Source organism: Xenopus laevis, chromosome 9_10S (genome assembly GCF_017654675.1).
Source record: "Xenopus laevis strain J_2021 chromosome 9_10S, Xenopus_laevis_v10.1, whole genome shotgun sequence".
Lineage (NCBI taxonomy): Eukaryota > Metazoa > Chordata > Amphibia > Anura > Pipidae > Xenopus > Xenopus laevis.
The window spans coordinates 99076167-99088972 of record NC_054388.1 but is presented as its reverse complement, the minus strand read 5'-3'; the positions used below and the strand labels follow the sequence as shown (position 1 = coordinate 99088972).

Below are 12806 nucleotides of genomic sequence, written 5' to 3'. Positions count from 1 at the left end.
CTGTTGTCTAGGCCAAGCTCTCTGATCTTACGTTTGACTCCTGTGTTGTTTCTTCTGTACTGTGGTTGAATAATCAGGATAAAGCGAGATCCTTGCTCCTTTCTTTCTAGCCTCTTTTAGTGCAGTTTAATAAGCAGTTTAATAAGAAATGCCCATGGTTGAACGCCAGGGGTCTTAGCGGTATCAGGTGAGCCTGTTCTACCACAAAGTGTGGTGAGAACACATTCTGGCCCAGTGTTTCTTTAAGCCATTTTTCTGCAAATATTTAGGGCTGGTTACCTTTACACCGCTCTGGGAGCCCCAGAATTCTGATATTTGACCTGCACTGCCGGTTCTCCCAAGTCATCTATGCGGTCTGTCATGGTTTGGAGTTGAAGTTTAATATGGTGCAAATCTTGAGGCAGGTGCGTTGTGCGATCTCCAACCCTTTCCTCTAGTTCAATGGTTCTTTTTCGGATGTTTTGTTTAATCAGAGACAGAGCCACCTTTAGTTCTTCAATTTTAGTAGTAAATGTAGAAGGGGTTGTTCATCTTCCAAACATTTTTTTTTTAATTCAGCTGTTTTTAGATTGTTAGACTTTTTTCAATTACTTTCCAACTTTTATACTGTTTTTCCAAAAGCTAAGTTTAAAGTTGAATGTCTCTGGTGTTTGAGTCTGGCAGCTCAGTAATTCAGGTGCAGACTCTGAACTGTTACAATTTTGCAACATTTAGTTAATACATTTCTCAGCAGCATCTCTGGAGTATTAGCAACTATTGTATCAATTCTAACAGCTGCCTGTAATGAAACTCAGGGATTCTGCTCAGCAGGGACAAAGATAACAAATGTATCAACTAAATGTATCAGTTTAGAACAGTTTTCAGGGTCGGCGACCCCCCCCCCTTCCCAGAGCTGCTTCAGAAGGTGAAAAATGACACTTCAATATTATAAGAACAGTCGTTATTTTTGGTGATTTATCTAAAAACAACTAGTTGTTTGAAGGTAAACCACCCTTTAGGCTAAGGCCACACTAGGCGATAGCGCCGAGATTTGACTCGCGGCGACTTTTCGCTGCGACTTTTAAGCCGCAATCGCTGGGGAAACTTTTGCGCTGGCGTCTATGGGGAATCGCGAAAAATCGCCAGCTTAAAAACACACGCGGCGATCTTTTTTCTATTGTTGCTTGAAATCGCCTAGCGAGGCAATTTCGAGCGACAGTAGAGAAAAGATCGCCGCGTGTGTTTTTACGCTGGCGATTTTTCGCGATTCCCCATAGACGCCAGCGCAAAAGTTTCCCCAGCGATTGCGGCTTAAAAGTTGCGGCGAAAAGTCGCCGCGAGTCAAATCGCGGCGCTATCGCCTAGTGTGGCCTTAGCCTTAAGGTGATTTGGCATAGCAGGATAGCTGAGATTAGATCTTCTGAGGTTGGTACTGCAGGACTCTCAGCTCATTACCAGCAGAAGCCTGGAGTGGGGGGAGACACTTGGGGTGGGGGAGGAGGGGACAGCAGTTTTTTGGCTGTTGCTGCAGGCATATTGCTCCAAACGTGCAGCTGCCTCAGAGCTCGCTTTGTGCTTGTTTTTCCCCATATTATCTGTTTAAATCAATTTGGATAAACCAACGAAGAGCCTGTGCCAAATAGTAGAAGTTTGTTGACCCTAATGTCAATGGTGAGCAGTGTGACGTAATCACAGGATGAGGATCACATGTACAGCAGTGCCCTGTAGTTATAGAATACTACATATGGGCAAAATGTTCTCAGCGAGATTTGCACCCAATATAGGCTTATAAGCTCTGTAGTGTGCTTATATAGTAGCCCAAAAGCCTGTAGGAGTCAGTGGTCCCTTATTTTACTGGCTTGAGCATGGCAGGAGGTACTGGGGAGTGCCAGGCAGATTGTGGGTGTAAAAGGGTGCCCCTGGGGTCCAACTGCCACTCACCCCTCAGCTAGGGTTGCCACCTTTTCTTGAAAAAAATACCGGCCTTCCCATATATTTATCTTTTTTCCCTTTTAAAAACAATGGGATCAACCATCATTTTTACCAGCCAGGCTGGTAAAATACCCGCCAGGTGGCAGCCCTACCCTCAGCAAGCAGCCTCAGTGTATCTGCTGTGTCTTAACCGGGTTGAGTTAACCTGGTCTGGCTCTGGTCGCGGTTCCGTTGCAGGTAGGGTTGCCACCTGGCCGCTAAAAATGCTAATTGATTCCAATGATAAATATATAGGAAGGCCGGTATTTTTTTCTGGATAACGTGGCAACCCTAGTTGCGGGCACTTCCAGGATTGAGACTACCAGAGTCCCCGGCTTTGCACGCACTGTTAGGCGGGAGTTAACACTCTCCTCAGCGGACGGTCTCTGTGGTATGTAGTTTCCTCTGACAGTGAAAGGTTGTCAGTACTGTGAGGATGTGGGGAGATTAATGTTGAAACCCCGGGAGCACCACGGCAGCAAGTCTTCCCCGTTCGCCTGGTCGGCCATGCCCCAAGGGCTACATTTTTAATGTGGCATGTGTAGCCGTGGCTGCTTGCACTCACCGACAGAATTTACATCAGATTTTGCTGGGTGTGAATGTTTTTACCTATAGATTCAGACAGAAAAGTCCAAACAGACCAGCTGGAAGCAGTGACATATACAGGAACACAGTCTTTTATAAAAATGAATTTATTAATAATGAGTGTATTTTGGGGCCCTGTCACAGGAACAGCAAAAGGTCTTCAGTCAGGGAAAACATTCTGTAGCCGGACAATGGATTCCTCGTGCCCCAGGGATATCAGCATCTCGGCTACACTCGGTCCGTGCTGGGGAAACACAAGTAAACTCAAGGTTATTACTGGGTCACCAGAGAGACTCACTCCAAGTTAGCAAATTAAAGGGTTAGTTCACCTTAAAGGAGAATTCAACCCACGTAGACCCCCCTCCTTCCTCACCCCCGGGGAAGTGCCCCTAACCTTATACTTGCCCCTCGGCGCAGATTCAGGCATCGGAGTTCCACGCAGCCATCTTCCGGGTCTTTGTGTCATCTTCATGCGCTTCAGCAATTTATGTCCATTTTGGCGTATGCGCAGTTGTCCCAAACCGGAAAATTGCTCCAACTGCGCATGCGCCGGTCTCCCATGCAGCTCACCGAAGACCCAGAAGATGGCTGCGTGGAACTCCAATGCCTGAATCTGCGCTGAGGGGTGGAGGAGGGAGGGGGTCTACGTGGGGGGTAGGGTTTTTTTTTTTTAAAAGGGTTGAAATTTCCTTTAATTTTAGTATGTTGTAGAATGGCTATCAATTCAATTGGCCTTCACAAGTCACATGACATGGGGCAGCTGGGAAATTGACAAAATGTCTAGCCCCATGTCAGATTTTAAAACTGAATATAAAAAAATGTGCTCTTTTGAGAAATGGATTTCAGTGCAGAATTCTGCTGGAGTAGCTCTATTAACTGATGCGTTTTGAAAAAAACATGTTTTCCGATGACAGGATCCCTTTAAGCAGAGGCAAGTCAGTCAAAATGTAGGTAGACAGATACACATGAATCCTGGTTAGATCACTGCATTTAAAATATGCTTTAAAGCTTTACTACAAAGTAAAGGGGTTTATTTACTGTATAAAGCACTGAAAATCCCTCTCTATTAAGATCATCTTTGATCAAAATTTGAGTAAACTATGCTTTCCAGAAAAACCAAGCAGGATTCCATTATTGCCTATGGGGGGGGGGGAGCCGTACCTCGTGTCCACTCAGAGCCATGCGGAGCAGTTTCATTGCACTGCTGTACTTTGTGTCTTTCACATGTTTCAGCCGCCTCCTCAGTTCTCCGTTTAATGTGTCCAGGCTTAAGTCACTGGCATTCTCTTGCAGCAATCTGACGGATAAAAAAAAACAACAATTTTTTACTGAGATAAATAAAAACATATCCCTTGAAACCAATGACTTTTGAATGACCTAAGGAAACTCAGGTGCTTTTTACAGGTCTTAACCAACAACAATGTATTCTGAATTGTGTCACTGGGTGGAACCTGCAGTGCAATAACAGCAAATAAAATTCCAGTGAAATCCTTAGAAAATGACGTTGCTGCTCAGGCTTCAGGCATTAAAGGGGTGGTCCGCCTTTAAGTTAACTTTTATTATATTATAGAATGGCTAATTCTTAACAACTTCTCAATTGGTCTTTGTTGTTTATTTTTTAATTATTTGCCTTCTGCTTCTGACTATGTCCAACTTTCAAATGGGGGTCACTGACCCCATCTAAAACCAAATGCTCACTAAGGCTACAAAATGTATATTTATCGCTACCTTTATTACTTATCTTTCTATTCAGGCCTCTCCTTTTCATATTCCAGTCTCTTATTCAAATCAATGCATGGTTGCTAGGGTAATTAAGAACTTAGCAACCTGACTGCTGAAATTGCAAATTGGAGAGCTGCTGAATAAAAAGCTAAATGACAGTTGCAAATTGTCTCAGAATATCACTCTCTACATTATATGAAAAGTTAAATTAAAGGTGAACAACCGCTTTAAGATAAACCAACCCTCTCACCATTATATCACTAACTTTTTGATAAACTACAACTTGGACCAGATTGCTTCCATATGGCAGCTGACTACAGGAAAGAGAGACTTATCTGCTATATATTCAGACAGTTAGGCAACTGCAGGGTCAAGCCCACCATCTACCAAGCAAGCAATGACAGCTGCTGTAATTAAAGGAGAACTAAAGCCTAACTAAAGTAGGTTAGACATGTTGTACATTATGTTTTGGGCTTCTGTACCAGCCCAAGGAAACCACAGCCCTTTAGCAGTAAAGATCTGTGTCTCCAAAGATGCCCCAGTAGCTTCCCATCTTCTTTTCTGCTGATTCACTGCACATGCTCTGTGCTGCTGTCACTTACTGAGCTTAGGGACCCACTCACAATATACAGTACACATAGAATAGAAATGTCACAATATAAGGCTGATTAGTAATTAATACAGATAATTACTACATGGCAGCACAGAAACCAGTGCAATTAGCATCAGAATTTAATAATCAACAAACCTGTAGCATCAGTTTATATTACAGATAAACCTCATTTTCTGCTGGATAATTAGTGACGAGCCCTAAGCTTAGCTTCTCAACAGCTGCTCAGAGCCCACTGAGCATGTGAGTGTCACAGACACTTTCCAAGATGGTGACCCCCTGTGACAAGTTTGAAGTCCTGGATCATTGCTGTTATTGACAAGCTGAAACTTTAGGCTGGTGCAATACATTCAGTATATAAAATATGGCATTTTTAGCCACAATTTAGGGTTTAGTTCTCCTTTAAAGGGTTTAGCTTAATATCTGTATGTATGGAATATAAGAAATATAAATAAATCACCATTTCTTGCAACAAAATGGATGTGTACAAGCATTTGAAAGTAATCTTTTTACTGCCCAGAACTTTAATAACATAGCCCAGTGACTGAACTTCCACTGCCTTCATGTTCAGGCTGTCATATTAATGAGAACATTGAACTTGGGAATCCTGTGTTGCATGGAAGCAACCAATAAGCCGCTATGCTGCCCCTTCCAATAATATTAATCAATTTTTATATGAGATGTAATTTATGATTTGTCGTTGGATTAATATTGGTCCCCCTAAGAGAGAGAGGTTCTCAAACTATTTCAAGCTGAAGAGGTCCATGTTTTGGCCAGGGTCTCCCCATAGTTTATGAAATAATTACAGATCTATAAAATGTTGCAATACAGATGTCATTTCCTCATAGGGTCACTATCTGGGGTAGCATATTCACTCCGAATTTGACCTTCAAGCTGGGCTTTTCATGTATCTAGGAAAGCAAATGATCATTTTTCCCAATTCTCACCCTAACTGGCTTTCAGTCTTAGCTCCCCACCACTAACCAATGACTTGGGACAGCTCAACAGTGCAGGAACTAGTTGTTACATTGTAATATCAAGTTTATGTAGTTTCTGCCATGGTAGAACTTTGGTATTTAACAACTGATTTTTAATGTTATACAGGAGAAGGAAAGACTAAAATTTAGTAAGCTTTTTAAGGTCTATATAAATACACCAGTAAACCCTCAAAGTAATGATTCTCAAAAAAAAAACCCCACCACATTTCTTTCCTTCTATTGTGTACACATGGGCTTCTGTATCAGACTTCCTGTTTTCAGTATAAACCTCCAGGGCTGGGGCTTGAGCATGCTCAGTTTGCTCCTCTCTCCCTCCCCTCCCTGGTGTAATCTGAGCTCAGAGCTATGAGTGAGCAGGCAGAGACTCAGGCAGGAAGTGATGTCACATCAAGCTAATATGGCAGCTGCTATCCTAAACAAACAGAGAGCTTCTACAGCTGTTTAGTCAGGTATGGTAAAGCATTCTGCAGCATAAATATAGTGCTATAGTTTGCACTTTTGTGGCTAATCTATTGGCAATAAACTGCTTCAGTAGCTTTCCTTCTCCTTTAAAGGCTGGATATCACCAAGGGTCCTCTTGGGTCCACAAAAACCAAATTTCTTACCTTACCACAAGGTCTTTAATCTTACTGCCTTCGCTTGTGAGACACTGCAGCTGTTCCCTTATCACTGAAGGCCTGATCCACAGGTAGGAATATTCGGGGGACAGCAGGTCCGTCAGACGACACAAGTGGCCCTGATAGGGAAGCACAGAGGAAACCTTATAGAACCATACGTGCACAAAGTATGATCTTCACAGCTCCGTGCTACCCACCTTCCTAAGCAATAATATCCGCTCGATGAGCTTTTTGTCCAACTCTAGATCTTTATATGTGTCTTTAAGCAGGGCCTGGAGCTGTCCAACCAGCTGAACTCGAGTTTCGGTGCCATCAATCCAGCTGGTGAGGTGAATTCTAGGAAAGAGATGAATACATGAGCTTAGGACATTCCCAAGTAATCACAGGGTCACTATTGTACCACATGTACCTGTTAAATTCTGGGAGCTTGTCCAAATCCAACAGAGCCGAGTGGGTGCTGGTTTTGCCCAGTTCATATTGCTGGATAAGTGTGTCAAGAGTGCGACCCATCTGGTTTTCTAATTGGAAAAATAAAAATGACAAGTGACCCACAGAATATTCCATACTAATAAGTACATGCTGTAATCACCCCTAGAATTCCTATACGTCTGTAGCTTTATCTAGGCCCCCTACATGCCCTATAACAAAGTCTTCACTGAATCTGAGGACTAGTAAAAAAATACAAGTTGACTATTGTTTTGGTTCTTACCATTAAGGACATTAATCATGTATATTGTACATTCCAAGACTGACCACATAACCACAGGCAAATTACACTGCAGGGCTCTATGTCTCTCACCTAATACGTTTCTATACATTTCTGTTTTTCTTGTTGAAGGGATACTGTCATGGGAAAATATTTTCTTTTCAAAACATGTCTGCTCCAGCAGACATATTGATAGTTCCCAAGCTGCCCCAGTCATGTGACTTGTGCTCCGATAAACTTCAGTCACTCTTTACTGTTGTACTGCAAGTTGGAGGGATATCACCCCCCCCCCCAGCAGCCTAACAACAGAACATTGGGAAGGTAACCAGCTCCCTGATATAAGATAAAAGCTCCCTGGTAGATCTAAGAAAAGCACTCAATAGTAAAATCCAGGTCCTACTGAGACACATTCAGTTACATTGAGTAGGAGAAACAACAGCCTTCCTGAAAGCAGTTCATCCTAAAGTGCTGGCTCTTCCTGAAAGCACATGACCAGGCAAAATGACCGGAGATGGCGCCTACACACCAATATTACAACTAAAAAAATACACTTGTTGGTTCAGGAATTAAATTTTATATTGTAGAGTGAATTCTGGCCACTGTTACCAATGAATCCTGAACCACAGTTGGTGATGAGGTCCAGAAGGGCATCAGACAGGTAACCACTGTGTACATAATGCTGGATAAAGATATCCCCTTGCCGTTTAGACAATTTGGTGCCGTCCTTGTTCAGCAATAAAGGGAGATGAGCAAACTGTGGAGGCTGCCAGCCCAGGGCTTGATACAAAAGAAGGTGTTTGGCTGTGGAAATGAGCCACTCCGCTCCCCTGAGCACATGGCTGACATCCATACGGTGATCGTCCACTACATTAGCTAGATGGTAGGTGGGGAAACCATCTCCTTTTAGAATCACTGGGTCACCCTCCACACTGGCCACATCATGCTGAGTCCAGCCGTAGACAAGATCCTGAAAAGGCTGGGGACCCTCTTGCAGATGAAATCGGATAACATACGGGGAGCTTCGGGACAGCTTCTCCTCCACTTGTTTTGGAGTCAAATGTCGGCAGCGGTTGTCGTATCTTCAGAGAAAAGAAACTATGGGTTTAATGTAAATAAATATACGGTAGATGGCTACTACTGCAGGAAGATACATTAGCAGCATTTAGGGAAAGCCCGACATTACAATTTCCGGCACGCAGATCCGTGTTTTTAGCATTTGTGTGAGCTCCCATGGGTACAGAGCCACAGTCACACAGCACAAACAGAGGTCATTTATGGAAGCAAAGCAAATTAGATTTTGAGTATGCATCTGCCAATGTTACAACAAGCCCCATGCTATTAAAGGAACAGTAACACCAAATAATAAAAGCGTTTAAAGTAATGAAAATATCATGTAGTGTTGCCCTGCAAGCTGCTGCGTAGCAATGGCGGAAACTGAAAAAAGCAGATAACACCATTATGTTCTACAGAGCTTATCTGCTGTGTAACCTGAGCCTTTTCTCCTTTGAATGGCTGCCCCCATTGCTACACAGCAGCTTATTTATATAAACTATAGTAGTGTTTCTGAAGCAAACACAGCAGTTTTACCAGTGAAGGGCAACACTACATTATATTTTTTATTACTTTAAAACACTTTAATTTTTGATGTTATTGTTCCTTTAACACAAGCAGCAAACTCTTACCGTGGCGTCTGTCTGTTTCGCACGGCTTCTCTTTTTAGCAGCTCTAGTCGTTGTGGCGTACAAAAGCAACGATATGCAGCTCCGGTGTCTAGCAGTGTCTGTGCCACTGCATGGTAGAGGTCAAGGCGCTTTGACTGCTCATAAGGAGCACAGGGCCCGCCATGCCTTGGACTCTCATCTGGTGGGATACCTGCAAAAAGGAGAAAACTCGAGTTTGGAACTGTGCTGCCCACTGGGCATATAGCTCTTACTATACGATTATTATCCCACAGTTTACATTGCTTTGCAGCATGGATATCTTGCCAGCCAGTACCTCACTACTAGTGATATGCGGGTCAGGCTTTTCCAGACCCGCAACCGCCCTCCGACCACCCGCGCCTGAGCCCGACTTCCGGTCTCTTTTATAGACCCGCCCCCACGATGACATCACAAAAGGGGCGGGGCGAGAGGCACGCCTCTATAAAAAGTCAATCCGGAAGTCGGAAGCTGGCATTTGGAAGGTCACGTGCGTGGTCGAACCCGCCTGAGCAGCAGGTAAACCCGTGGGTAACGGCCCGGCCCGCACATCACTACTCGCTACCACTGATTTTTAAATGAGTCATGTGATTTTAGGGCAGCTGTTACTTCCCTTCAGAGAGGCAGCCATTTTATACCTTGTTCAGCTTAGGGTGAGAAGGTATTCTGTTTTTAACTCAAGCAAACATCTTTTGGATTATGATTTTAAAAAGTCAAGGAATTAAAGCTCATCTAAAGGCTGTGCTCTTGTGAGAAAGCTACTGTTAAATGTAAATTCAATCCCATTTCTACCACGACTAACTGGAGGCAGAATAGGAACACTGAGGGGAGATGTCTGGAGTTGTAGTTTAACAACCTGTGAATCATTAAGTGAAGAGACCAGATCATCTCATGAATGCTACAATTATAAAATCCGGTTTATTCATGTCACTTCAACCAAAATGCAGCAGTGTAATCACATGATGGCCGAGGATGATGAACATATTCGTGTAGTCTCAGTGTCAGTCCCACTGATGCAAATCCTATTCACCTGCCCATTCCAGCATGTCCTCAATGCTCTCAGCTGCCCCAGGGACCAACCGGCTCCTGTCTGTGTCTTCAAGTCGCAGGATAAAAGCCCCTCCATGTTTCTTGGCAAACAAGTAGTTATAGAGAGCTGTGCGCAAGCCCCCGAGGTGCAGAAACCCTGGAGAAGAGAAAAATCAGTTACTGATGGACTATACCAACATAATAAATGCACAGTGTTTCCCACATGGAGCTTTGGATTGAACTGAATATTGCATAGCCTTAGGACAGAGAAACACCCTGCCAGGCCCGGACTGAGAATTAAAATAGGCCCTGGCATTTCAGGTACACAGAGGCCCAAATCAGCTCACAAAGAGGCCCAAACAGACCCCACCAGCCCACTAAATAGTGACTGTCTATGGGACCTTATAGCAGCCCCTCTGGCATTTGCCAGAACCCACAGATTGCCAGTCCGGGCCTGCACCCTGCTATTATGGGAGACTAGTCGCCCAGCGACAAATCGATTCTTCTTCGGGCGACTAATCTCACCGAACTGCCTTACCTCCAGCTAGGATGCCGGATGGCACTCGGAACGCTTTGTTTTCCGAAGTTGCCTTACGAGGAAACTTCAGGCGACTTTGGAAAACCGAAGCGATCAGAGTGCCATCCCGCCGGCGATTTAGAGTCTAGACGGTGAGATGGCTTTTCGGGAAGATTAGTCGCCGGGTGACTAAATCTCGCCTAATCTTCCCGTGTGTCTCTGCCCTAAAGCAGCAGCTTTAAAGGGGTGCATTTAAAAATGTAACTCATTTTTAAGATAAAAAAATCTGTCTGTCGGGGGCCTAGGGTGGGACTGAACCTAAAATAAGCCCTGTATGTATGAGTGCACAGTTATTGGTGCAAAACAATTAAAAAAAAACCCAATAATAATAAAGAAGACCAATTGAAAAGTCACTTAAAATTGACCAATTGAAAAGTCACTTAAAATTGGCCATTCTTTAAGTACATAGCATACAGCAAGGAATCTGACAGTATAACTATTGAATGCAGAAAGCAGTGAAGGAAGAGCTTTCAGTTTTCTATGGATCATGAAACCACTTTTTACATTTGGTTACATTTGGTTAAATGGAGAAAAACACAACTGTGATTGGCTAATAGTGTGTGTGGGCGGGGCTACAGCTTGGGGAACTGTGACTGAAGCAGAAGGGGCACGTAGAGACATAATAGGATAGTAAAGCGTTTAAAGGAATAATGGCATTACAGCACAACTAGCCTGGCAGTTCTATGGGAGGTTGTTCTGTATGTGGCAAGGGAATAGGGGAAAAGGAAAGAAACTTACCAGTGGGGCTGGGTGCAAATCTGACACGCACCTCTCTCCCTGACGCCCTAACACTGCACCTCCTCCTCCCCAGGCCGGTGGCAAGTTCCAGCGTTCGGGACAACCATTTCCCCGGGATGAGGGCAGGACGCATATCCCTGCTCTAGAGTGCCCGTCCTTCTCAAGGGAACCGGGTTACTGCATAGATACATGTGACAGCACATACGACTTCCGGGTTAGTTGCACGTGACTCTTCTTTCTCCAATAGAAGAGTTCGGCTTCATGCTGCCTGGCAACAGCAGAAAATCAAAGCAGCCTGCGCATTGGTACAGGACGAGGAAGTCCTGTTCTTGTCAGTCTCGAACTAAAGGATTTGCCAGTTCCTTGCTGAGTGCGCATGTGCAGGTGACGTGTAAGACGCTACAGTGGTTCCCTGACAATGTAAGTGACACACTTAATTTCCTGATATAAATGGAGCGTTTCTGTGTGAAAACAGAAAAGTGTTAAGACCTCCTTTGAGTCAAAGGGTGTAGAAGCGTAACTAAGGAGCGTACCTTTTTGCCCTGGGCCCCTCAGGGGCCACAGGGGGGGAAACATGTTTAAAGGACAAGGAAAGTCTAAAATAGAATAAGGCTAGAAATGCTGGATTTTGTATACTAAACATAAACACGAACTTACTGCGCCACAAGCCTAATCAAACAAAGGATTTATGTAAGTTGGCCTCAGGGGATCACCATCTTGTAACTTTGTTAAACACCTTTGCAAGACCAAAACTGTGCACATGCTCAGTGTGGTCTGGGCTTCTGATGGAAGGGTTAAGCTTAGAGATCATCATAAATGATCAAAACAGCACAAGTCAAATAATATCTGCCACAGAAGCCGATACAGCAAGACTGATTAATAATCAGAATATACAGACTGCACTGGGTCACTCTGTGGATACAAATCTCTACACAGTCGCCGGCTGCTCTACAGGGAAACAAACAAAGCTTCTCAAGGGCAGGGAAGTAAGGTGGAGGGACTCTTCACTGCCGTTTGAAAGTATGATTGTTTCCCTGCAGAGCAGTTAGGGACCGTCCGAAACCTCGATTTTAAGTATTCCCGCATTTTAATTTTTTTTATTTGTGGTCCCACCAATTTATTATGCATTTCAATGGGTGCATTTCCCTGATTTTAAGCAATGATTTCCCGGAATTTACATAAAAATTTTGTCCTGGTGTTCCTAAAAACTGCTTTTTCCCGCTGTGAATGTTATTAGTGAAATAAAGAGGTTTAAAATACTAACCAGATGTATATTGTGCCATAGTTCTGCCTTTAAATGGTCACTTTCAATGAGTCTGCCCCTTATACAGTCCTGCACCAATCACTTAAAGCTTTAGGTTGTGTATGTGACTGACAGAGAGGCCTTGTACATGCCCCTACACAGTGCTGCCTGCTTTATAGGGAAACAAACAAAGCTGCTGGAGGTCAGGGAAGTAAGGTGGGGGGATTGTTTCCCTGAAGAGCAGTTAGGGACCATCTGAAGTTTCCTATGTGCAGCAGTCAGAGCAAGTAAAAGGAAGGTGGAATTTCACTGCACACAGTCAGGTTTCTTATAA

The 12806-nt window shown here is 43.8% G+C and overlaps 2 protein-coding genes across 4 annotated transcripts in view; one reads left to right on the top strand and one right to left on the bottom strand.

The window, feature by feature from the left end:
* Positions 1 to 2092: 2092 nt before the first annotated feature.
* Positions 2093 to 11518, bottom strand: ears2.S (glutamyl-tRNA synthetase 2, mitochondrial S homeolog). 2 transcript variants are annotated; one of them, XM_041578194.1, is made up of 9 exons: positions 11261 to 11334; positions 9916 to 10071; positions 8871 to 9060; positions 7795 to 8267; positions 6892 to 7000; positions 6680 to 6818; positions 6471 to 6601; positions 3697 to 3832; positions 2093 to 2779 (listed from the first exon to the last, which is right to left on the bottom strand). In XM_041578194.1, the coding sequence occupies exons 2-9, from the start codon at positions 9929 to 9931 to the stop codon at positions 2696 to 2698; spliced, it is 1278 nt and encodes a 425-aa protein (XP_041434128.1). In that variant the 5' UTR covers positions 9932 to 10071; positions 11261 to 11334; the 3' UTR covers positions 2093 to 2695. The 2 variants fall into 2 exon arrangements, with proteins under 2 accessions (XP_041434128.1, XP_018094696.1); XM_018239207.2 differs by having other exon boundaries at positions 2094 to 2779; positions 11230 to 11518.
* cog7.S (component of oligomeric golgi complex 7 S homeolog) overlaps positions 11516 to 12806 on the top strand; it is a 38444-nt gene continuing 37153 nt past the window's right edge. For both annotated transcript variants that reach the window (XM_018239202.2, XM_018239203.2), the window contains exon 1: positions 11516 to 11649. The gene's annotated coding sequence lies outside the window, so the exon portion shown is untranslated. The remainder of the gene's footprint in view (positions 11650 to 12806) is intronic.

What these genes read in the sequence shown, in the direction of transcription:
- ears2.S (XM_018239207.2), bottom strand. Translation starts at nt 11,362, where the DNA reads ATGCGTCCTGCCCTCATCCCGGGGAAATGGTTGTCCCGAACGCTGGAA. An exon ending in ATTTGCACCCAGCCCCACTG is followed by an intron (nt 10,072 to 11,229) that starts GTAAGTTTCTTT and finishes TCTCTTCTCCAG; the next exon opens with GGTTTCTGCACCTCGGGGGC. An exon ending in GGATATTATTGCTTAGGAAG is followed by an intron (nt 6,602 to 6,679) that starts GTGGGTAGCACG and finishes CTTCCCTATCAG; the next exon opens with GGCCACTTGTGTCGTCTGAC.